Below are 25,751 nucleotides of genomic sequence, written 5' to 3' on the forward strand. Positions count from 1 at the left end.
CATAGCATTACGCTATCATCAATCAAGTCAGTATAACAGTATTTTGATTTTGTCTTTATTTATTTTGTATTGATCATTCATTTAAATCTAGTGTTGTACATACTGTCATTCCTGATTGGTTTTAGCAATGTCATTGTCGTTACTCCAAAAAAAAAAAGTTGGGCCTATCACAACCGAGTCAAAAGAAATGCATCAAACACAACTAACACTTAACCCTTAATATTCAAACAGATTCCCTCCAAAAGTGTCTCACTGTCACAAGTAATACAAAGGGCTGTTCTGATTCCAGGTAATAGATTCAAGATGGCCAACAAAGGGGAATAGAATGCCCATGAGACCACCTAAAAAGCAACGCTGGTGAGGAAAAGTAAATAAATGACAAAAATATTGTTGTCTCTCAGTGTAGTCAGTCTCTGCCTCCTCATCCTCCACCCTCTCTTTTTCACTATGACATCCTTCAATTCTTACTGTAACTGGCCCCACCTATTGTCTTTTCCTTTTGACCAAACCTATTTTTTCCTGGATTTTAAATCTTGTGCTATACCTAATCTTCTTGTTCGTATTTGCCCTACCATTAATTCTAACGAATATTAGTGATAATATTAAAATACCCCTCCAATTAGATGCTAACACGTATCATAATACAAAGTGAATGAGAGGAGATAGAAACTAGAGAGCATCTCGGTACACCCGGATGTCACCTCGACCCCCTACTCTTTGATACTATTAAATGAGCATAATCTCAAAAACCCCAAGTGACCAAGACACATCAGGTAACGAAAAACATCTAAAACCGATCAAGAAGAAGATCCATAAGAGATCTTTGGGGGGTTTACAAGGGGTGTTCACGATCGATTTTTTGACATAAAAATAACCAACCAAACAGTAGATTATTGACGGTTTGATAGATTTTTTCAGAATTTCGATCAATTTTTCGATCAGTCTTCACTATCTTGTCTTTGACAACAACCGACCAATCGGTCAGTGTGGTCAATTTGTTCGGTCCGAATGGCTAATTCGGCCAGCCCTAGGATTTACCCCCAAAAATCTCACCACAACTTGGGAAGATTTGTACTTCGAAATACATATAAAAATGAATTTTCATTCAAGTAAATCTAACTCCTCACTTTTTGACTAATAGCTAAAGGGAGAGCTCTAAATAATAAGTTGTCTCACTAGTCATATTGTCTACTGATCTCGAGTGTCGAAGCATTCTCCTGAGATATACCTCAGGGACCCCGTAATTTACGCTCTTTACCTGTGCAAAGAGACAATAACAGCTTCTTGATTCCAAGTCTGATTAACTGAGATACCTGCAAAACTAAATAGTCGATAAGTTGGTCTGATTTTGCACGCCATCAATTAGGGAGAGTTTTTGGTTGATACAACCATCACATGGCTGCAGTCCAAGACTCAGGCGTGAACTAGCAGTGGGTGTTAAAGTTCTTATCTACTCTTGACTTTTCCTGATATAGAAGATCACTACAATTGTCGAAGACTAATAAAGCAGCGTTATCATCATAAGAACAAAGCATATGCAACGCTGAATTCACCCTAGGCTGATAGAGATGCTTTGGAATTTATAAAATTATATATGCATGAAAATATGGCATGAGCATGGGCCATGTATGAAACACCCTCTTAAATGCTATGCATGCTTAGTCATCAGGACCAAACTCCATCAACAGTCTTCGCATTTATGTAGGCATACGATATATATGCACTGACAAAACACTGATTATTCCACATTTCAATGAGAAGACTAATTCTCTATTTCACCTTTTCCTAGTAGTATCTTTTCTCCCTGTCCTCTTTATCTAATAATAATTCATCAATAAATACTCCCCACTACCTTAGCAACTGCTCTTTCTTTGTTCATAAAACTCCTTTAGTCCCCTCTCTACCTCTGTCTCTCCCAAAACAAGGAAGAACCAGTTTCTTCACTATCATATAAGCACTTCCATAGTAAAAATGCTAGGAAATTCAAGTAAGAGAAGTTGTTCCAGTCCAGATGTCAATGATAAGCCGACAATCTATCTCAACCATGGAGGGGGAACCAGAAGAGCAGGAAATAAGAAGAGGGTTAGAATATGTTTCAGTTTTAGAATGCTCAGGAGTTCTACTCACTCACCAGCAAGATTACTCTGGCGTCTCGGTGCTCAGGTTGCAAGAGCTCTACGGCGTATGTCCATGAGGAGGAGGTCTTCACGCAAAGTCTCTTCAGCTATTTTGGCAAGGTCGCGATCTTTAGCCGATGCAATTGATTCTCAAAGAGCTGAAGCTGTAGAAGATTGCATTGAATTCTTGAACTCTTCTTCCTCTTTGCAAAGATCAAACTCGGTTTCTGCACATTCTAGCTAGAAACTCTAGGCATAAGGAGAGAGCATGTGAATTAAAGAAATATGTTTATCATCATTCACTAGTCTTAAGAAATTGTTTTTTGTTGCATAATTGCATGTAAAGAAACAGATTAAATTGTGTATATCACCAACAATATTTAGCAGCAAGGATCATAGAACATCACTTTCGCAGCACGAGGAGTACAAGGTTTTTTAACATGTAAGGCAAACTTGCACAAGAAAATTATAGCAAAGAAAAACGAATTGCAGAAAAATCCAAGCATGATATATCACTAACATGTACAGCTCATTGACACTGGAAACACGAAAGATAGGCCAATTGTAGAATATTCATCTATCATCTTCAAAAGTCTTTTTCCATTTCCAACACTGCGGGTGGGAAGTCTCTAAGGCATTGGGACCAAAATAGACAAGTAGGGCATACCCACTTGGCTTTCTCTGCATTAAAGTCCAATCTTCCCACATTAAAGCTCAATGCAGCAAACCTCATTTCCTTGCATGCCAGTATCCGTTTAATAATTAATGAAATCAAACCATGTACAAAAGGATCTGACTCTAGATTGCCACATACACATTTCATCCAAATACATAATAATTATATCTGACAAAGGGAAGTGGTTGTTATGAAGGGGGAAAAAATCCCTATAACATTGTGTCCACAATAAAATGTGCAAAAGAAATATGAATAGTTTAGTCCATGGAGAAGCAAAAATTATTTCTGACCATCAAGAATCCAAGGAGAGCTTTTCAAGCTCTTGGGGACCATGACTGGAAGCTTTCTTCAATTCAAGGGCTCTTTTATAAGGAGGGCCAATGGGAGGCTGTACAGAATCCAAGCTCTGATAAATTCCCTCAGCAACTTTTGGCAGTGGGTATGACCAGTCAGAATCATTCCCAGTGAGGTCTCCACAAGCTAGAAATGGGATATATACCTTGTTCGGACAGTCCATCCACCCACTACTACAATCTGCCATGCAACATGGACATTTATATAAGAGTGGGGGAAAAAGAAATAACTACGGGCAATATACAAAAAATGGCGCTCTCAGTAGAATCAGTATTCAGTAGTTCACAAAATAAAGACTCCACCAATTTTGAAACTTTGATCAACGTATCTACAACTGCATAGGATTGAAGAGAAGTATTACCTAAAAACTCCCTAAAAATTTAACCGAATGAATAACTCTTCTTTCTATTACAACAGAAAGCAGTACACTAGAGCTAGAGGAATAGTAGAGCAAAGCTAGCTCACACCCATATGATGACAACATAAACACCAACAACAATAAATCAGTACATCTATTTAAGCCACATCCGAATTCAAAAACCCAGTAACCCACTATTCCCCTGAAGATTTTAATTTTGGAATAATATTGTCAAGGAAAACCACAAGTAAATATTTTCTTCAAATGCGACATGCAAAACCAATTTAACATTCTAATACTTGTATTTCATTAAAGGCTTATAGGTAAAGGTCAACAATTCATGCAAGCCTCTTAAAATAGACACGAGATCAAGAAAAAGGTAAAATGTTGGCAACTTACCTGACCTAGTGGAGAGGCAATTTCCAAGAATTGAGCCCATCAACTCTAGGTTGCGGTTAAGCAACTTTACCAATAGGCCAATGGTTCGCCCTTTTAGTATTTATGCTTAAAAATTCTTGGAGGTGAATAATTTTCATTTCCCTATGTTCTGCCATCATCTATACCGTAAGTCTGTAATCCCAGTTGACTGTAAATAACTACTGCAAACTCAAAGGCCTTCTCATCTAATGGTTTACAATTAAAGGGTCTTAAAAATCAAGATGGACTTGCATGGTACTGTTGTTAAAATAGTAAAAATAATCTTTTAGTAGTAAGAAAAAACAAACACAGAGAATTCGATTTTGAACATACTGCTGGAGAAAACAACAATTCATTAGTTAAATCCACTAATTGGAAAATTTAAAAACTTCTTCCAACTACATGCAAAAGATTTGAACCTTAACCATATTAGCGATGAACCACAACATACCTAACCAATTTCTGTATGTTAAAGGTTTTTTCATTTTTCTTTCAATTGAATGGTAAACTCCCAATCTTTTCCAGCAGGCGATGCAAGACTTTAGGATTGAATCCTTCAGGAAGGGGAATAATTCTCACAAACTGCAAATGCCTCTGCATGACAGAAAAAAATATATTGATTTTGACTGCTACACAATGTCAGTCCACTTTCTCAATGTCTTAATAATATTGTTAAATATCACGAAGGGCCATCCATGTTCAAGAGGGTGCTGGATCCGGGGCACAGGCATCTCAGATCTGTATCCTTTGTGCATTAAGGGAATCTGTGTGCCGACTATAAGAGCATGTACAGAAAATTAGAACAGTTAAAAAAGATGTCACTATTACCTATGCTTGAATTGCAGCTGCTTTTTGGTTTCGCAAAAGTCACTATGGGAAAAAACAGTTTCAGCTGCAGTGATGAGGCAGAAAAATAAGTTATATTGAACCTGGTTTGTTTAATGCTGCCAAAAATTGTGCCATGAACGTTGGGAAACGATTGCAAGTTGCAATCACTAACATCTCTACCAGAAATGGAGATCATACTGTACCTGGCAATACAGAAGACTTGTATCTTTTCCATGAAATATTTTCGCAATAAATGTCCCACCGTCTTCAAGGACATGTGTGACAATTGTTGAACCCTGGAAGAAAAATGACCCAAATGATGTGAGAGCAGAAACACTTAGCAAGATTCACTTACATCTTACACTAAATATTTACACCAAAAAATCGACAAAGCAACTAAATATGTGTTCTCAAACAGATAAAAGTATCAAAGAGTGAATTATATGCAAAAAAATATGAGATCTGAATAGAACTTAGAAGCATTTTGGAGCTATTGAACATAACAGAATGACATGCATGCTCGCCAAATGTATTCAAAAAAATTCCTCCTTGAATCAGAAACTACCACTCATAACTAAGAACAATTAGTTTTGCTAGGAAATTATTTACATTCGGTTTGGATATGAGAGTCCGAAAAACTTATAGTCAGTATGAGTTGGGACTGAACAAATTCATCCATGTCATGAAGACCCACTGAAAATAAAAGATATAATAACTCAAAGCACCATGAAACATACACTCCAATCTAGTTAGTCATATAAATGTGATTCAGATGAACACAAATGATAGTAAATGGAGAGTGTTCAATGGAAAAAGAACAAAGCATTGGCCAACTACTTCAGCTTGGCTTCATAAGAACTAGCATGTCTACTCCATTTTTTATTTCATCATCATCCATCAAATCACACAATCCTGTTTGTTCCCAAAGTCAATACCAAATTTCAGTATGTCCATATTCATACTTGTCCAAGCATTCAACTGAAACCACAATAGCCTCCGAAATTGGTAGTGACAAAAATCAACAGTCAACATTGATGGGGTCTAAGTTTGTAAAATAGGCAAGTGAAAGTTCATCACCACAGTATAGTATAAAGGCAGTGTCTCGCAGCACTATCTAAATTAATATAAAAAAAATGATCCCTTGGGTCATATTTATGAGTCCATTTTCGAGAGCTTAGAGTAACCACGAATGATAATCCTGGAATATAGTTCTTTTAACAACGAGCAGATTATTTTACATAAATAAGGTTAATAGGAAAAAAAAAATTTGAGGGAAAAAATCAATAATTTGTAAGAATGCAACCAATCCTACCACTTCTGCAATTCAAGCATTGGTTATATCACCCTGCACCTGAATGACTCAATTGGAGCCATGGGCTGCAAATCAATAGCCACAATAAGGGGAAGATCTTTATGCCTGCAAATACAATGAGAAGATATGGTGTTTACAGGAAGGTAGCATTTAATTTTATATTTGAATATTTTGCATTATAAAATAAGTTGTCTAAAAGTGTTCAAACCTAAGAATAGGAAAATAAGAACATCATAAGCACACACAGAGACAAACATCTACATGCCATGAGGAGCTCATGCTTGAGAAATCTTCATATCCAAGGCAACTTAATCATAAATGCAAATGCATAGTCCATATACGTTTTTCTACCATCCAATCACCTATCATTTCTCCCATCTTCTTCTTAGACACACACGTGCCAAATCACGTGATCGGAAAACACATACTTATTGATAAATGTGGCAACATGAATTTCTTCAACCTTTGCATGACCACATTAGACAAAACTTACTTTGAATCAGGTGCAAGCTTTGCCAGAAGATATAATTTACGGCTCAGAACCAGGAATGGGAAGTAAGCATTGAAAATCAGTAGAATCTCTTTTAATGTCTCCAGCCCAAACAGCATAAGAATGAGGCAATCTACACTTATTAATGCAACACGTGTCCAGACCAGCTTTATGCATTTAGAATACGAAATTTGCATACCTGACTCCAGCTACAGCATAAATCCACGACACACTTAAGATGAACCTTAGTTGCACCCTAATTTTTGCTGAGTACACCCCATTTTAAATAAACCCCAGCTTAAATTAAAACAATTATGAGTTCACCCCATTTTCTCAGCTTTTCAAAATTTTCAACCTGCACCCCATGCACAACAGTTACAAAAACAGAGTATCACCATTTTCAGCAGAGATTGTGTGAGAGAGACCTCCATTTTGAAGGCAGTATTATAGTTTCCGCAGCTCAAGCTCTTCTTCTCCGGTAGAACTACCGATTGAACCAAACAAACCATGGATTGCCACTGGTTCAGGTGTATTGAGTCTCCAATAAACATAACCCTTTTCCCTCTAAGAGTCTCCAGCAACAGTTCTGCTTTGAACCTTCAAATTAAAACCAGAGTCACAACCAAAAGAAAAGAAAAAATGATTTACTTGGGTAATGAACAATCTCTGGGTTGGGTTGCCATCTCCATTTCTGATATAGTGAATCCTGCCAACCATTCCTCAAGCATGTGACCCACTCATCCAGAAACTTGCACTCATCCTCTTTGTACAAAGGATGTGTCAATGGGTCAAATACTCACACTCTTTTAAAGATGTCACAATCTTCAGACAACTTCTTCATGGCTGATGATTTTTCTTCACTAGCATCAAAACCCTTTCCTTGAACAACTTCTGATTCTCCTTTTAATGTTTCTTGGTGGATTGGCCTTGAAAATGAAAATGGTAGTCCAAGTTCATCATTGAACACAAAAAAAAAAATGGAGAGATACCAGAAGAGACGAAGGAGAACGATAGAAATGGTAGGGTCAATAGGGGGTGTGAATAGATGTGTGTTTTTTGTGATTTTTGGGGTGTACTTAACAAAAGTGGGGGTGCAAATAAGATTCATCCACACTTAACCCTTGGAAATCACATTTTCATCAACCAATATGAAGATGAAACATAATCATATATTCGTGCATCCTAGGTAATTTTACTAGGTGCAGCATAATTTTATTTAAAAAGAGAAATAAATATTATTAGGTGGCACGGGAAAATGCATGATAAACTTTCTGTCTATAACACATTAGTTAATGATTCTTCTATGTAATCAAACCGAAAATCATTTTTTGATTGGAACCAAACCGAAAAACATAAAACTATCATGTTGAAAAGTCTTAAGTCTTAACATTTACATTGAATATTTTATCTCCTGTCAACTTATCAATGTAACTGGAAAACAATGAGAGAGAGAGAGAAGCAACATGGACCTCACCTTCAAATATGTTGAATTTATCTTCTATCTGCAGGAGCTTCAAGGCACTTCGAGCACGCCAACCTTCTTTTGCCTTTTGATAATAGATATCCTAGAAACCCAACTATCCCGCCATTTAGTTCACAAAACAAGGAAACTCTGGAAAAGGATAAAGGAATACCAATATCCACAAACCCTACCCTCTTATCCATGCTTTAGCCATGTCCTCAACGCCCTTGAATTTCTGTAGCTATTGAAAAAGAACTCCCGTCACAACAATCAGTTCCAAAATCAGAAGAAGCTCACAAAGAGGGAACAAACCAGTAACAAAATATTCCTTTCTACCAATAACAGTGTCCTCCTCTTAAAGTAATTAAAAAAGTCAAGGAAGAATTCGACTATGATATCATACAAGTTTCATTGGGATCTGTCATCAAAACCCACATAGGTTAATGGGTTACGATGCTTGTTTTTATCAGGTCGACAATCCTCAGCGGCCCTTGAAACTATAACATATTCAAAGACAGTCACCATCCAAACCGTTGATCCTTCTGACCAATATCATAACAAAAAGATCCCACTCTATAGTCAAAAAATAAAGCTCGAGTGGGCATCACTTCAAATAAAAACAAATCTCTTGCTCTTGCCATGAGTACCAGTATCATGCCAGGAACAGTAATCCAACTACCAAACAGTCATTTTATCGAACAGGTTGCTTACATACCAAAAAAAGTAAAAACGTAAAATAAATGGATTCCAGGGATCCTTTATACGAACAGCTAACCATCAGCTTAAATTGATGTCATAGAGATGACTTACATCGGTAATCACAGAAGCGGATGGACGAACAAAAAGAACGGGGAAAAAAAGAAAGCGGAGACCACCAAGTTTTAGATTTTTTTGCTTCTTTTATAGAAGGAAAATGATGACTTGTGCTTAGGGTGTAAAAACCAAAAATGTGAATTGAAATCTGAAAAGAAAATATTTATTTAAAGTTAGAAAAATTATGTGAGAGAGTCCTATCAGTTCCCTAGAAACAGATTCTTCTATGCTTTGACGACCAAATCCTTTTAGCTTGCTTTTGAACATATCATGGATATCGTTAAGAAGGTTGCTATGTTTTTGGATTCTGTAACTTTTAGTTATGTTAAGAAGGTTGCTCTTCTATTTGGATTCCATAACTTTTAACTATGTATACTCTGAGTGCAATAAAATTGCTCAAATTCTTACTAGAATTTTCAGAGTTTTGAGAGGTTTTCCGTGTTTGATCGGAAGATTTTCCTTATTTTTGTCAACCATGCTATAATTATAGATTGTGTAACTTGTTTGGAGCAATGAAATTCTTCCTAATTTCTTATTAAAAAAAGAAATTGTTTGTATCGCAATAGCGCAGCAAATAAATGAATTTGTTTTGCAATGCATCCCACGGTTCGGTTCCGACACCGTTACCCCTAAACATAAACCTTGATAAACTTGTAATAACCTTCACAATTTTTCTGCAGACTCGGGCTCAGACGGCTTGAGACACCATGTGGGCTCCTGCTTTGGATGGCAACCAAAAACTGAACACTCACGAAGGAAATCTGGACAAATTTGTGGTACTTAAAGACCAAACTCAACAGAAACTTAATATTTGATTAAAACTTTCTCCTACATAGTTCAATGCATCAAATTCAAATTATCGAATTCGAATGCTGGTAAATCAATGGCAAGATTGGGACTGAAAATTTTGAGCGGTCTTTTATGACCAAAGAACGAACAGGGTCCGCTCCACAGGCTCTCAAAGCTCAACTAAGTAAGAAGTCTATCGAATTGCCCGAATTAAAACACATCACCACAGGCTTGGCATTCAGCTTCCGTTGCCAGCGGATACTGCTGCTGGTTTGGCATCCTCCGCTTTCTCGTGTTCTTTGTTTAGCATCTGGAAGGAAAAAAAAAAATTTGTAAAACAAATAAACACATTAGCCGCATTCAAAGGGATTTAGAGTAAGCAAGTGTTTGTCCTGGAAAAGACCAAATCACCTTGTTATTGATCAAGTTGTGGAGCGCGATTACACTTCGAATGACAGAAGAAAGATATATTACCAGCATCATGTCGTTTGTTTTCACTGCACATGAGAAAGTCCATAAATTGTCTCGAATAATTAAATATCTAATGGTTGATAAACCATCCGTCATAGATTACAGGAATCAAGTATACTCGACACACCTGAAAAGGCTTTGATCAACTCAGCTACGTTAAGATTGGGAAGGAGGTTGAAGACATCCTGAAATTTTTAACATAAGCAAACATGAATACAGAAATTTATAGAGTACATTGTAACGTCCAGACAACACGTTAAATGCTGTAATTCTGACTTGTAGATTGTCCACTATATTTTGGTTGCCAGGAAGCTTAGCATATAAATACAAATTTCTTCAGCTGAGAAACACATACAACCCAAGTGGCCCCTATCTTGCTGCATCAACCAATAGACAAATGATAGGGACATTTGACATAAGATATAGCACACCCAACATGTTAAGGCATCATCCTTAACTAAGCCTAAAGACATGATTAAAACATTAATATACGAGTGATATATTCATCCAAGATACATCATAATGGAATGGATCAGACAGATTTCCTTAAAATTTTGGGTGGGTTTTATTACAGCCCAAGTTAATGCCAAAAGGATCTTTTCCATAAATGGGTAAATAATGCATATGATCCAACCTTCACACTGCCATATATCTACAGCAACAATAAAGGTAGATAATCATTTGGTCCCATTAACCAAGAATAAACAGGATACCTGTAAGTGGTATAGTATTTCGTGATTTAATGGAAGCTTCTCATCAACAACAAGATCGAGGTAACTGCGTATCTCTCTTAGCCGTGCATCCAAACCCTTTAAGGCTGTTAGCTTACCGGTAACCTGAGAAAGACAAACACTTATAACAATATTATAATCAGTAATTAAGATGTAAATTTAACATCACATAAGAGCTTCAGTACTCAAGTTAGTCCTAGTTAAGGTAAACTTTCAGAAAAATCAATAGTGCCAATCAAGCCAATGACACTGCAGATGCAGTACTCCAGGTATCAATTTCCATTTTATTGGGCATCTCCAATATGAAGGCCAAAATCAATACAACTCGTTTGTAGCTTGTGTTCTCTCCACAGCATACAGGATTCCAACCCAATGCACAAGGCATCTGCTACCACTACATGGTCAGGGGAGGATAGAAGCACCCTGCTCATAGGCAGTTCCGACATATACAACTATTCTCACCAAATACACAGACATCCATGATAGTTCTAAAACACCTTTATAGTGCTAAATCAAAAAACTTGACAACATTTATCACGGTAGTCATTCACAATACTTTTACACAACAAATCTTTAATATTATCACACAACCTGTACAAAAACACTGTGACTTAATCTGAATCCATCAGAAGCTGTGGCCCCCAACAAATTAAGAAGGATACATGGGGAAAAAATCTACCTCGGTTGCAAGTGTGCTAATGGTTGTATCTTTCACATCCCTTAGCAAGTGTTCCACTCCTGCAGAAGTGTCGTATAAATAAGCAGCGCAACCAAAACTAACGGAAAGACAAATTCTACATCAGATTCCGATTACGTCCGACTTTATCTCACATCTCACCAATTTCCTCAACTTCATGAGCAGCAATCTCAGAAGAAACATGAATGAAAACCTTCTGGCTTTTCTGAGTAGCATTCTGAAACATCAAATAAGTAACCTTTAGACAAGGTTAAATCAGCGCAGTATCACATCTTAAGAAAAGAACATAAGTAATCGCAAATCCTTTAATGTAACCGAAACACGGAGGAGCTGTCCGTAACAGTTGAAATATTAGATCTTTAAATAGCTATTAATCAGAGAGTAAACCGAGATAAGAAAGCATGATATCCTTCCCACCTCTTTAACCTCTTCTACATCAAAGTACGCCTTGGTAGGTATACCCAGCTCTTTTGGTTGAACATCAATGATGACTAAGACCGGATTTGGGACATAGCTACATAGCAGTAAAGAACTTATCAGAAAAATGAACCTCTAAAATCAAAACATAGCCATAACATATCTCAAACCAACCAGCTTTTCTAATATAGTAGATCAAGTATAATGTGCGAGGCCCAGCTGATGCCAAAAGGGCCACGCCAAAATTAAAATTGAAACAGCAGCATTTTGCTAGCTATCTTAATAAAAAAAATATTGAAGTAGAGTTCGGAAAAGATTTGCAAAATAATGCATTGAATTCCTTAAATGCCTAGGCCAATAAGTTTTTTCATTACAAGTATATATATGTATATAAATATACATATAAATGTGATCTTACTTGTGGAATAATTGGTGAATATCCAAGTCATTTTCCCGTAACTTTGGACCCGTACTATACCAGCCCACCACATTCTCTTTGGCTGAAACAATATTAGCAAATTCAGATAAGGATATAATTAATATATAAGAAATAGTTAAAAAGCAAGAACTTGGAACAAGAATGACCATTGATTCTTTTGAACATTGAATACATGGCTTCATGATAGTTACGGTCAAAAAACCATATGCTTGGGTCTTTGTCGTCCTCCTCAAATGGCACTGAAATTTGATAAGTCAAATATTTATCATGATCAGTCATAACCATCGGATACAAGCACACATCAAAACAACTTGAATAAGAAAATTTTAAGACATCACAAAATCCCAAATAATTCAGTTTTATGTTACATAGCTGCTGTAAACTTTATGCATTTCCTTTAAAAAAAGAACACAAGGTTTTCCAAACACACGGATTTCAAACCAAAAGGCTGCACTTCAACCATTAATCACCAGATCATCTGCTGCGCTGCATGCCTACTTCACAGTGACACAGCAAATTAATCAAAGCACAAAAGAACCTTATTTTCTAAAACTTATCAATGCAAGAATCCTTAACCACCTTTTCTGCTTTTGAAATTGAGAAGTTCTGAAATTTGGCCATCCTGACTATATTTTCATTCTTTTTTCAAGCAGAATGTCTCTCATTAAATAAGATAAGAGTCCACTTTGAGCAACTAAAGCTTCGATTCAATTCCTTCCGGTTTCCTTTTCTGCTTTTCAAATTGACAAGTTCTGCAACTTGGCCATCTTGATTACACTTTCTTTATTTTTTCAAGCATAATTTCTCTCATTAAATAAGATAAGATAAGAGTTCAGTTTGTGCAACTAAAGCTTCAATCCAATTCCTTTCGGTTTTGGTTAAATCCCTGAACTTAACAAGATCAAGAGCAAAAATCCCTGCTTCAACATCTCAAAATGGCATTAAATGCATGGTTGATTTTTGAGAATATCAATCAAACCATGTAAAAAATAGGTTAAAAACAATATATAATTTAGGGTTCAGTATCACTAATTAATACCTAAGTACCCCTAACGAGCAATGAGCATCAAATAGGTTAGAAACTCAAACCCCGCAAGCTGTTTATACCAATAATTACATAGAAAACCCGCAAGTTAATCATCAATTGAACGATAATATCACAAATAAAGACTTCCCCAGTTATCATGTCTAATCCGAGATGAATAAAGACACTTTACTAGTATGTCCAATGAAAAACAAGTCCAAAAATCAACAACCATTAAAAAAAAAAAGAAGAAGCTAGGGTTCTTAACTCATTCAGTTAAATTCTCATCTTAAACAACAAAATTTCTTGACCACCATAAGCTAAAGGTCCAGTAGGGGGTTTTCTTTGAAAACATGGTTACACGAAAAGGTGAAGAAAACGAACCTGCGTAGCTATTGCTGACATCAACGGTTCCTTTGAAGGAGCTTCCGAGGAGGACGCCGACCACTCGCTTGCGAGTGTCCTTGGCAACTCGGTTGTAGTTGTCGACGATGCTGAGTAAGACTAGTGGATGCACTATCACCTTATCGATGGGCCTCGCCGATATTTGCTGCTCCTTTATCACATCCATTCCGATCTTCCCTTCCGAATCTGCCCTATCGCCCGCTCTCAGCTTGCCTCGTTTTATTTATTTATTTTCGAGTAACGTCTCTATTCGTCTCCCAAATGAAAACCCCTTTTGTCAACTCAGTCAGTCTTGTTTAAAATTTATCAAAATAATCAGTCAAAGATAAAAAAAAAAGATTCAAAAAAAATTCGGGCATGACACTGGAATTATCCATGGGGCACCGGAGTGATGACGTGCCATATATTTATTATTTTTTGTACATACAATGTGTAAGACGATGAGGCAATAAAATCTTACTTTGGTCAATATAAGATAGTCTTATTTTCCACTTGGTCACTTTTGTTTCAAAAAAATTTAGTATGGTCACTCAAAGTTAAAAAATTTTCAACTCAGTCTAACAACATTAATAATCAGTGATATACTTGAGTCTATAGGGACTTTGGGCGAACTCTAAAAATGGGACTTCTTAAAAAAAATCGTGATTATCATATAGTTCTTAAAAATTTAAATCTAAAAAATTATTACTTAAATATGTCTCTTCTAACAAATATTTAGTCATTCAAATTTCAGAGTTAAGAGTAAAAGAGTTGCAGCCAGGAGAGAAGGGGGAGATTTGGGAGAAGAGAAGGATGGGATACGATTCTGTCAATTTAGAGAGGAGGCTTTTGATTATTTATTTTTTTAATTTCTTTATGAGTTGGGACTAGTCTAACGTCTAAGTCTCTAAGACTCTAAAGTGGTCTTTTGTAATTGGGTTGGTCACCTCCCTTTTGTTAGTTTGTTTTAGCTCTCAATTCTTTTTCTTTATGAGCTTTTAAGTAATATTTGTGGGTTTTAAAATAAGTTGGGATTAGTTTTAAAATAAGCTATCATAACTAAAAAATTTCAAAATTTGGAGACACTAAAAATTTGGGGGCCTTGGGCGACGGCTCAGCTTGCCCAAGCCCAGGGCCGCCCCTGTTAGCAATATATGAATCGTTCTCTCTAAAATGAACATGAAAAGGTACACCATTTAAATTGTTCTCTCCATGTCACATGGATTACTCCGGTGTCGGAGTGATCATGCTTGAAAAATTTTGACCCAAAATTTGTGGAAGGGTTATGACTAGAATGACAAAACCCAAAGAAATTGCTAGAATTATTGCTTGCGCTGTGGCTTTTTTGTGCCATACATGGAAGTTTCACCTAGCTCAGATTATGGAAGTTTCACCTAAAGAGATGGGTGTCAAACTCGGCCATGCGGTTGTTGCTTACTCTATTCGATTTGAAGATTGCTCATCGAAGTACATAGTGTTGAAGCATATAACAGATGGTATGCTACTTGGGGAATTTCATGTGGAGGCGACTTAGGCAAGTTACAGTGTGGTTATGGTGGATGAGGCCCATTAAAGAACTGTGTCTACTGATATTCTTTTTGGATTCCTAATGGATTTAGCTCGTGCTCGGCCTGATCTATAGTTGCTTATTTTGAGTGCTACACTTGATGCGAAGAAGTTCGGTCATGACTATTAGGGAACATTTGGTTGGCATTTAGAGGGTGAGATGAGGGTGAGAATCACCCATTCCCTTGTTTGGTTGATTTTGGGATGATGGAATCTCAAACTCATACTATCATTTATTCTCCCCTATGGAGAATACTCAAGCTCCCCAAGATGGTGAGAATGACTATTCTCCACAAACAAGGGAGGGAGAATGAGTTTTAATATGAAAAAGTGTATTTTATCCTTATTTCCTACCAAATATGATCATGTTCACTCCACCCTTATTGTCACACTCACCTAAAGCTCATCTCACGCTCACCTTATTCAATTATGAATCAAATACTCTTTTAGTCCTGTCGCCTTCAAAGCATGCTCTTATATTCTCCCAGTTATGCTTTGTATATGCCATTGCAATCCACTCTCGAACTAAATTCTTAAAGATGATGTGCCATTGGCTCTACCTCCTTATCTTGCTTTTCAATCTTCAGTTTAATTCATCCTTTTTTGCTTACAATTCCACTCATATATGTCCTCATGACCAGAGCTTTGCCCTACCTAGAATTCAAGAACACACTTTCAATAAAACAACCAGCTTCTGGTCATTATGTTGATTATAGGGTTACTTATGTGAAGATTGGGTCATGAAAGAAGGTGTGAACTGTTGTTTATGGGATGGGGTTACTTGTATTGTCGTTGGTTAAGTGATTGGTCTTGACCTCAGTTGGAGTTGGCTTCAAGGTACGTTATCTCCCAACAACAACCTCTTCCTCCTCAGACACCTTCAAGACGTCAAACTTGCTTTTAATAATTTAAAAACTCCAGGATTTCTCCTGAGTTCGGCCAATTCAAGAGTTTGACACATCTTGACCTCCGTGATTCCCGGTTTTGAGGCCAAGTCCCATAAGAGATCTCCTATCTATCCACATTGATTGCTCTTGATCTCTATTTCATTTAATTTGATTCTTGAAGCACCTACACTTAGAAAGTTTGTTCACGGACCAATTTTCAGTACCAATCAACAATTTGTTGTCCTTGGAGTATTTGATTTGTATAAACTGCAGTTTGTCAGTATTGATTCCTGCCTCTATTAGGAACCTTAGACAACTCAAAAGGCTGGACTTCACATCCAATAATCTTAATGGTGAGATACCATCTTCACTTAAAAACCTCACACAATCAGAGGCGGACGCACTCATGGGTCATTGGGGGCACATGCTATGGAATTAATTGGCTCATTTTTTGCATTTTTGATGAACCGTCCGGATACCTCTTGTGCCGTCAGGATGGTTTGGCCAATTTTGGAGACAGAGAGCTGGAGTTTTTTGAACTTTTATATTTTTTTTGACAACTTATAAATGGAAGACTTGTAGGGTTCTGACCCAACTTGGTTTTTGGACGCCGTCTAGAGAGAAAAATAAAGAGAGAGAGGGGGAGCACTTACGAAGGGGAAACACTTGAGAGAGAATGGAGGGATAAAAGAGAGCAGTTTTTGGTGTTTCGATTGCCTTGTGGGTAAGTGGATTTCTTGTCTTTGTTGCTTTCTCCATTGGTTTTTTTGTTGAGGGAGCTTGTAGGAAGAAGCAATGTTTTAAAATATCGGTTGGACTGGGCAGTTGAACCGGGTACCAGAGGATCCATCGGTTTGATTTGATTAAATATTGGTCAAATACCGGTTTGACTGGTGGTATATTGGACTGTGTACTGGATGTCCGGTTCAATTATGCCCAAAATGAAAAGTGAAGAGTTTTGTAAAGACCTAATTTTTATTTCATGATTTCATCCCCATCTTTACATCTTCTCCCCCTCTCTCTACTGACAGCTTGTTGAGCGCATTGCTCTCTCTGCCGGCGTGCCGTTCGACCGACAATCTCTCATCTTCTCCATCACCTTCGCCTATGACGCCCGATCTCTCTACCTGTACCTCCGCCCAATCTCCCTCCCTCCAATAGCTCCTGGCCTCAAGTATCTTTGCCCGATCTATCTCCCTGAACAGACTCAAACAACTGGCTTTGCCTCAGATTCTCTAATTTCGGACCTGATAAGCAACTCGACACAAAGTTTCCTTATTAATTTTGCTTGCTTCTGTGCTCTTGAGTTCTTAGGTTCTATGGGTTGTTGTTACTCAACTCAGAAGCTCATGTGTGTGTTGTATTTTTGCTGAAGAAATTGACCAACTCTTGATAGAATACCTTTTAATCGAAAAAGCCCATAAGGACTGAGTGTGGTGTTATTTGTTTATTTATTTTTGGAATTGAAGGATAATGATGATGATAACGACGGAGGGAATGATAGATAAGGGGTATTGCCTTGTATCAATGCTATGTATGTATCCATGTATCAATGCTCTGTATGTATCAAGAAGCACTAAATTTCCATGTTAAGTTGTTAACTCTGTCTCAATCAATTAAATCATATCGGCTGATCAAACCGGTGAATCGATTATCAGTGATCTAACCGGCACGATTCGAAATCCGGTATTTAAAACACTGGGAACAAGATAACATCTAGAGTGGGCGTGTTCTACTTATATTGGATAGTCTCTCTTGGTTTGTAACATCTCCATATAGTAAAATTGGTTCGCCCGTAGATGTAGATCTTTGTGTGTCGAATCATGCATATCGTTGTGTATTGTCTTTTTATCGTTTTAATTTTATTGGTTGTTTGATTCTCTGCTTAGCTTAGGTTGGAATATTGATTTGGTCAATTAATTGGTGCTATTATTTATGGGTATTAGTGATTTTAGCACAACAAGGGGCCCTAGTGAGGATTGGTTCTTAATCTCTTCTCCAACTTCTTGATAGCATCCATTGAGCTACTTTCTTCATTCTGAACTCCCTCAGTTACTACCCCGCCAATAAAGGTTCCCGCGGTATCAGCACCGACTGGGAAGGGATTCTCATGCCCATGAGGATCAACTTGATGAATGTACATTGGGTTCTGAGTCGTTCCCTGTTGAGAAACATATTGATGCTGGTGCAAACCAGGCAAAGATTGGTTACGGACAGGAGTGAACCCGGGTGGGTAAACTGGTACTTCTTGGTGCAAATGATTGTCAGGAACCTCTGGTGTTTCAGAATTTCCAACTACTCCTTTTCCCTTCATTAGCAACGCCATATTCTTCATTAATAGGGCCATCTGCTCTTTCAGTTCGACTATATCCTGATTCTGACTATGCTCACCCGTTTCCTGCTCCATATTCTCAATAATTCTTGATTGTAGGCGAGTCTGATAGGGGTGTCGATGGTGCTTCTTGGGCGCTATGATTATTTATGATTTTCTGTGCATTGTACAAACAACGACATCAGTTCTCATTTATTTTACAAATGTGCATATATGTGGCTATTATTTGTGCATATCCTATTTCAATTAAAAGATGTCTTGAAAATTTTACCAAACCAAATTCCAATGACTATACCTATATGAAGGGTATGAGATATATATGAACATGTATGGGTAATTAACAATTATGTATGTATATATGGACATGTATGGGTAATTAACAATTGTGTATGTATATATGGACATGTATGGGTAGTTAACAAGTGTACAAGTGTATATGAATATGTATGGATGATTAACAAATGTGTAAGATCATAACCTAGGCTAACATATTCATGGCAAGTGTATAAAAGATGTACATGTGTGGTTTGATGAAATGAAGAATAAAATACAAGAAATAAATAGAGTCAAGGATAGGAGAGTTCCCCCATTGTTCCTAAAAAATGAGGTTCCTACAAACTTCTGAAGGTCTCGAACCAGATCTAATGGTTATCTAATGTGCATATAGGTGGCATATCTAACTATAACGCGGCTACGCGAGAGGCCACTAGATCAGGTTAGTTCACACCCCATATCTGGAAGTGGAACCCATCCCCCAATATCTTGAAGGGACGTCAATCCAGGAGGATGTTTTTCCTTGCTTACGTGAGGACAAAATCCATCAAAAGCAAAGATCAACCCTCACTAATCACTAGTAGGACCCGGTTTTTATGGGCCATTTGTGTGCATGTGAATAGTGATGTGTGTGCGGGGGAACATACCGTATCCTTAACAAACACTCAAACACTCAAATTTTATGAAACCAAAAACCTGTTATTTTATCTACAATCATGAACAAACACATTAGATTCCTCAAAATGTTGAAAGACTATTATACAACAAAATAAACAAATCAACCAAATAGGAAAACACCAAGACAACAAGGCCCGACCCCTTTGGTACAACAACCATGATCCCCAGTGAAGTCGCCAGCTGAAGCAGCCGGCTTGAAAAACAATGAAGTCGCCACCAATTGATTTTTAGGATGCAATTGGACACCCATTTTGGTCTACGAAAAAAGTGGGTAAGGGGGTCTATTGAGTATGGGGAAGGTGTTAGGCACCCCACAACTCCCGAAAACGGTTACCTTCAAAAACAAATTTCCTATTTGGCTCTACTTTGATTTGAGGAATGATTGTATGTCCCAAATGTTTTAATGAGTTTTCCAAATGCCCGGAAAATCATGTATTATCAAATGGGTGGAAATGTTCCATTAATGTTAGACCAAGATTTGATTTTAAAAATCTTATTTTTATGGGTTTTGATGTTTTGGATGATTTGGAAATAAGGCTATTTGGATAGAAACATGGGAATGGGTTTTGATGGTTTTGGAGAAGAGATTTTTGGGAACTTGGTTGATGCACCAAAAAGGCCCACGATCGATGAAAAAATGTTCAATTCAGGCCTTACTCACAATTATATTCTTTATGAGAAAAGAAAGAATTCATTTAAGGCCCATCGGACGGGCCAAATATCTTTAAACCCCCCTTTGGGTCCTTAAATAAATTCTCCTAATCCCTAAAAACATATTTGTTTTCCGGGTCCACGAAATCCAAATGTTTTGGATGAATGCCAATGGAACCCCAATATCTTGAAGGCTCCTTGGTATTCAAAGAAAACATAATGGTTCCGTAAATTAATCTTGGTGTGTTTATTAAAGTGAGACGGCTTAGATTAATTCTAATGACTAACGCGTTGCATTTATTTTCATGGCATTCAAACAATCCTAGCATACATCTAAATATCATGGCATAGTGTGAGAAAACAAAGTCCTAAGCATGCATTCTAATGCCATCATCATTCACGAGATCAATTCCTCATTTCTATATGCTTCTAACATCCTAGAATATCATGTATGCATTTTCTATTTTACATCTACTATTTTTGCTACACTATTACAAGACTTACATTTTACAAGAATACATAACAAATAATAAAATTAAAAATGAAATTTATACAAATGTACAAAAACCCAATATTGCCCGCGAGGCCCATTGCTTCAATCCAGCCCAAATCATCTAAGTATTCCCTTCGGCCCAAGTAATCCATTCGGTCCAAACCCAATATCAAACACAAAAATGGGTCAAACCAATATCATATTAAAAGATTCACAAACATAGGCACAATTTTTGAATTGTACACAGCATGGTATTTCAAACTAAGTTTGGATCAAAAATTCATAGACTAAATTATCAATCAACATGCTAGCAACTAGACATATACAAATATAATCAGCACATTATGGATCAACCAACACCTAGCAAATGGAATCGTGAAATTCTCACACCAAATTTAGCATAAAAATTGATTTGAACACAAGCATCAATCATCACCAGCAACCAGCAAGCAAAACATGGAATCCTTATACTAATTTCAATCCAAAGATCAATTCGAACAAACGGCAACCAGCACACAGCTCACGGAATCAGAACAAAAACCAAATCAAATACAAGAATAAACTACAGCCAGCTGCCAGCAATCAATAGAAGCCCAACCTATATATCCTAACTCATTTCATTATGGTCAATCTGTCATGACAGAACACCAACTAATAATCACATATATACACATAAGTCCAGTCTCAAATAGTAAGCCAACAAAGCTCATACTAAGGGCACCATCACCGGATTTTAGAATAGCAAACAATTCAACCAAGAACATCACAAAACCAGCAACCAAAACCCAGAACATCACACCCATAAACCTTAAGCCAAGAACTTCACACCCAGAAACCGAAATCAAGAAGAAATCTCAGAACATGTACCATAAGATTCAAAGATACAAAACCGGAAATCAAACTAGAAACAATATCGAAAAATAGCAAAGAAATAGCCGATTATTACCTCTCCTTTTCTTATCTCACGAATTTGTCAATGCTCCGATTCCGATTCCTCCCGATTCCTTGTGCAACGCCTTCTTTCTCTCCGTTTTTCTCTTCTCTTCCAGTGGCTGCTGTTGCTTTGTTTTTTCCCTTTTTTTTTGTTCTCTCTTCTCTCGGTTTCCCCCTTATTCTCTTGGCCCTTTTTCTTTTTCTTACTCCTCTCCCCTCTTGTTCTACTCTTTCTGCCGCCCCGCCTTTCTCTCTTTTTGTTTTTTTCTTCCCCTCTTTCTATTGCTCTCTCCCTTTTGTTTGTGTGTTATGCGGCTGCTACCTCTCCTCCTCCCTTGTCAAAGAATATTGCATTCCTTTTATACTAAGAGAGACCTCATCTCCTAAAACCCTAGTTCTTTCAATTTGTCTTTTTTACCCTTACTTTCCTTTTCTTTTAACCAAGTTGGCTATTCTTTTTGGTCTTTTTAGTTTTCCATTTAATTTATTTATTTTTATTCTCTAGATATTTTCTAGGGTTTTGTTGTATTGGGCTTGAATTTTTATGGGCTTATGGTCCAAGAAATAGGCTTTAGGATTTTTTGCATGCTTGTGGGTCCAAGAAACAGGCTTTGAATTTTTGTGAGCTTACGGGCTCGAGAACGGGCTTTTGAATTATTATTATTATTATTTTTTTATTATTTTTTTTTTTTGGGGGGCCGGACGAAAACCGGGTACTACAATCTAGAGTGGGCGTGTTCTACTTATATTGGATAGTCTCTCTTGGTTTGTAACATCTCCATATAGTAAAATTGGTTCGCCCGTAGATGTAGATCTTTGTGTGTCGAATCATGCATATCGTTGTGTATTGTCTTTTTATCGTTTTAATTTTATTGGTTGTTTGATTCTCTGCTTAGCTTAGGTTGGAATATTGATTTGGTCAATTAATTGGTGCTATTATTTATGGGTATTAGTGATTTTAGCACAACAAGGGGCCCTAGTGATCCAACAAATTTTTCATTAACCCTAGTATGGGTTGATGTGGAAGCCCCCGACCAAAAAAAAGAGACGCCTCTATTGGCACTTGCCTAGTCCACTAAACTATTATCCTAAGCCACAAGTCCACCTAGACTCAACCGACTATTAATAACTCTTGTTTTTTGCCAAGTAATTAGTATGTATGATTTCACTATATCGTTGTGTGCGCATACCTCCAGAAACCCTAGATAGTGTTCGCGAACAAAAGAGTCGAGGATATGCTTGTAGAGGTCATGCACACCCTCCACACTTTTGTTGTGTTTTTGTGTTTGTGATCTATATTCGTGAATCGTGAACCCATGACATAACTAACTCAAATTTTTGTGTTATTACTTTGAAGTATTATTAATGTGTTTTTTTGTGTTTGCAACCTATATTTGTGAATCATGAACCCATGACTTAAAAGAACCCCAAAAGTTTTTTCTCAATTTTTTTTTGTGTTTTTATGTTATTGTTTTGAAGTAACGGGTTTTTTTGTGTTTGTTGTTTATATTTGTGAACCCATGAAATAAAGAACCCCAAATTTTTGTGTGTGTTTTTATGGTATTACTTTGAAGTATTATTAATGTGTTTGCGGTCTATATTGTGAATCGTGAACCCATGACATAAAGAACCGATTTTTTTGTTTGTTCTTGTGTTATTGCTTTGAAGTATTATTAATATGTTTTGTGTTTGCAGTCTATATTCGTGAATCATGAACCCATGACATAAAGAACCCGAATTTTTTTTTTATGTTTTTGTGTTATTGCTTTGAAATATTATTCATGTATTTTTTGTTTACAATCTATATTCGTGAATCATGAACCCAAGATATAACGAATCACAAATTTTTTTTCAAGATAATCAACTGTTAGGCTCAATTCCTAACATGTCAAATCTTTCAAAACTAGTTTTCTTGGAGTTTTTAACTCTCTAAATGGTACCATTCCATCTTGCTTGTATACCTTTCCATCAATGGGTCCTTTGTCCCTTGATAGTAACCAGTTTACTGGTCCTATCGGTGAAGTTGACCATAAATCCTTAACATTTCTCAATTTAAAAAATAACACAAAAATTACAATAATTGATCTTTCACAAAATAGGTTATCTAGAAGTGTTGAATTTATCAAGGAATACATTTCATGAGGAAATCTCGAAAAAGTTTACAGATGGCAGTATCTTGAGAACTCTCAACTTCAACGAAAATCAGTTTGAAAGGCTTTTGTCAAGATCAATTGTGAATCATAAAATACTTGAAGTTCTTGATCTTGGCAACAACAAGATAAATTATACATTCCCTTACTGGTTGCTCACTCTCCCAGAACTGAAAATTGTTATTCTAAGGTCCAATAGATTTCATGGTCCTATACATGATTATGAGAACAATCCTCTTTTGCCTATATCTTTATAGATATTTGATATTGCAAACAATGCATTTTCTGGTCCTTTGCCGGCAAATTATATCAAGAATCTGAAGCCCATGATGGATACTGGAGATGGTAGAAATAGTTTGCAATATGTGGGAGTAGGTTTGTTTTATCAAGATTTTGTGTTTGTGTCGATGAGACGGCGAGAGTACAAGTTGGTGAAATTATATCAACATTCACGACCATTGATTTCATAAACAACAATTTTCAAGGAAATACTTCAGAAGTAATTGGAAAGCGTACAGCTCTTAAAGGCATCAACATTTCAAATAATATGGTTAGAGGTCAAATTAGATCATCATTGGAAAATTTGACATGTCTTCAATGGTTAAATCTTTCTTCCAACAAGCTAATAGGGGAGATTCCTGAGAATTGGCAAGTCTAACATTTTTGGCACCATTGAATCTCTCGCATAATAAGCTTGCAGGATCCATATAGCTGGGCAAATAGTTTCTATAAAGGGAACTTGGGTTATGTGCATTTCCACTGTCAATGACATGTGGAAATGATGATGATAATCCACAGTCACCACCACCACCAGTCCACCATCACTTCTCAACGAAGAGGGTGATAATGCAAGTGGGTTTGATTGGAAAATTGTGACGATGGGTTATGGTTGTGGACTAGTGACTGGATCGTTTATTGGATATATCATATTTCCAACAGGAAAAACACAATGGCTAGAGATAAGAATGATCGAAGGAATACAAGGCTGGAACACAAGAAGATTTAATTATAGAAGCAGAAGAACAAACTAGAATGTGGAGTGTTCATGGTAATGTTTGCTTTCTTTTTGTCCCTAATAAACTGTGTACATGAAACTCTCTATAAGTTCTATATTTTTTTGTTTTATTTTGATTATGAAGGTGCTAACAGGAAAACAAAGGGTTCCATAAGAGACTCAAGCAATCAAGATTTACACAAAAGGGATTCTTCTGTACGATATTGCAATGGCTGCTTGATGTGTTACCTTTGAAAGATGTTCGATTTTCTTGTAATACCTTTTAGACAAGGATTTAATAATTTTCATAATTTCTAATGTTCTCCCAGGAATTTTTTTGTAATTTGTTAGGGACACATGTGCATGACGTCAACTTAACCTCCTACATAGAAGGGATGGATCATGCAGTAGTGGGAGTTGTATGGAAGTTGGATAGTGTTGCCATTTGTTTAGGAAATTGGTGGTGTCCATGTTATGTTAGTTATCTTTTACATGTCATGTCAGTTTATTTCAGTTTCTTTCTATGTAAATTTCCTAATGGAAGGAATAGTGGGTCACGTATGACTCTGGCTAAACTTCCTCCTTGTGATGTATTTAATTTGACGTTGAAGGGAATGAGAAGATCAAGTAATATTACAAGACTCTTAAGTCTTTGGAGGTTGGTTTTCCTCGAATTAAACCATCAACATCTTGTATCACTTATCCAAAATTGCTAAGAACAATCATTACGTTACCAAACGGTATCCAAGTTCTCAACACAAACCAATTACACGTTCCATGAGTAAGGAATCTATCATAATTTTACCAGTTCAATTTATATTTTTTTTCTATCCAGTTTATATTCATTTTTTCATAAGGAATTTATATTCTTATAAGCAAGGCATTCCATAGGCGGATGGACATTGTTGACTCCAGTAAAATTTTGATACAATAGTGGACTCTATTGTATTTTTTGACAAGGCCCTCAATGAATTTTTTAAGGCCCTTAGTGCCTATTCAAAAATGCAAGCCCAAT

The 25,751-nt window shown here is 36.7% G+C and overlaps 3 protein-coding genes and 1 pseudogene across 3 annotated transcripts; 1 reads left to right on the top strand and 3 right to left on the bottom strand.

Moving 5' to 3' along the window:
- Positions 1-1,137: 1,137 nt before the first annotated feature.
- Positions 1,138-2,604, top strand: LOC119998255 (josephin-like protein). Its single transcript, XM_038845535.1, has one exon. It carries the CDS (start codon positions 1,972-1,974, stop codon positions 2,359-2,361), a length of 390 nt encoding a protein of 129 aa, XP_038701463.1. The 5' UTR covers positions 1,138-1,971; the 3' UTR covers positions 2,362-2,604.
- A 306-nt stretch (positions 2,605-2,910) lies between these two features.
- Positions 2,911-4,872, bottom strand: LOC119998256 (putative tRNA (cytidine(32)/guanosine(34)-2'-O)-methyltransferase). The gene is made up of 2 exons (XM_038845536.1): positions 4,374-4,872; positions 2,911-3,327 (listed from the first exon to the last, which is right to left on the bottom strand). The coding sequence occupies exons 1-2, from the start codon at positions 4,405-4,407 to the stop codon at positions 3,086-3,088; spliced, it is 276 nt and encodes a 91-aa protein (XP_038701464.1). The 5' UTR covers positions 4,408-4,872; the 3' UTR covers positions 2,911-3,085.
- On the bottom strand, positions 4,415-6,074 carry LOC119998602 (annotated as a pseudogene).
- A 3,535-nt stretch (positions 6,075-9,609) lies between these two features.
- Positions 9,610-14,053, bottom strand: LOC119998300 (26S proteasome non-ATPase regulatory subunit 7 homolog A-like). Its single transcript, XM_038845594.1, has 10 exons — positions 13,780-14,053; positions 12,518-12,610; positions 12,351-12,432; positions 11,933-12,029; positions 11,657-11,732; positions 11,498-11,556; positions 10,801-10,923; positions 10,215-10,272; positions 10,028-10,113; positions 9,610-9,926 (listed from the first exon to the last, which is right to left on the bottom strand). Exons 1-10 carry the CDS (start codon positions 13,964-13,966, stop codon positions 9,855-9,857), a joined length of 933 nt encoding a protein of 310 aa, XP_038701522.1. The 5' UTR covers positions 13,967-14,053; the 3' UTR covers positions 9,610-9,854.
- Between the last annotated feature and the right edge of the window lie 11,698 nt (positions 14,054-25,751).

Source organism: Tripterygium wilfordii, chromosome 5, assembly GCF_013401445.1.
Source record: "Tripterygium wilfordii isolate XIE 37 chromosome 5, ASM1340144v1, whole genome shotgun sequence".
NCBI lineage: Eukaryota > Viridiplantae > Streptophyta > Magnoliopsida > Celastrales > Celastraceae > Tripterygium > Tripterygium wilfordii.

Excerpts from the sequence above, each read along its gene's own strand:
- LOC119998256 (XM_038845536.1), bottom strand. The coding sequence starts at position 4,407 with ATGAAAAAACCTTTAACATACAGAAATTGGTTAG. Across the intron at positions 3,328-4,373 it reads AACATACAGAAATTGGTTAG|ATTGTAGTAGTGGGTGGATG; the intron begins GTATGTTGTGGT and ends GTTGCATGGCAG.
- LOC119998255 (XM_038845535.1), top strand. The coding sequence starts at position 1,972 with ATGCTAGGAAATTCAAGTAAGAGAAGTTGTTCCAGTCCAGATGTCAAT.
- LOC119998300 (XM_038845594.1), bottom strand. The coding sequence starts at position 13,966 with ATGGATGTGATAAAGGAGCAGCAAATATCGGCGAGGCCCATCGATAAG. Across the intron at positions 12,433-12,517 it reads AATGTTCAAAAGAATCAATG|CCAAAGAGAATGTGGTGGGC; the intron begins GTCATTCTTGTT and ends ATATTGTTTCAG. Across the intron at positions 10,924-11,497 it reads TTAGCACACTTGCAACCGAG|GTTACCGGTAAGCTAACAGC; the intron begins GTAGATTTTTTC and ends TGTCTTTCTCAG.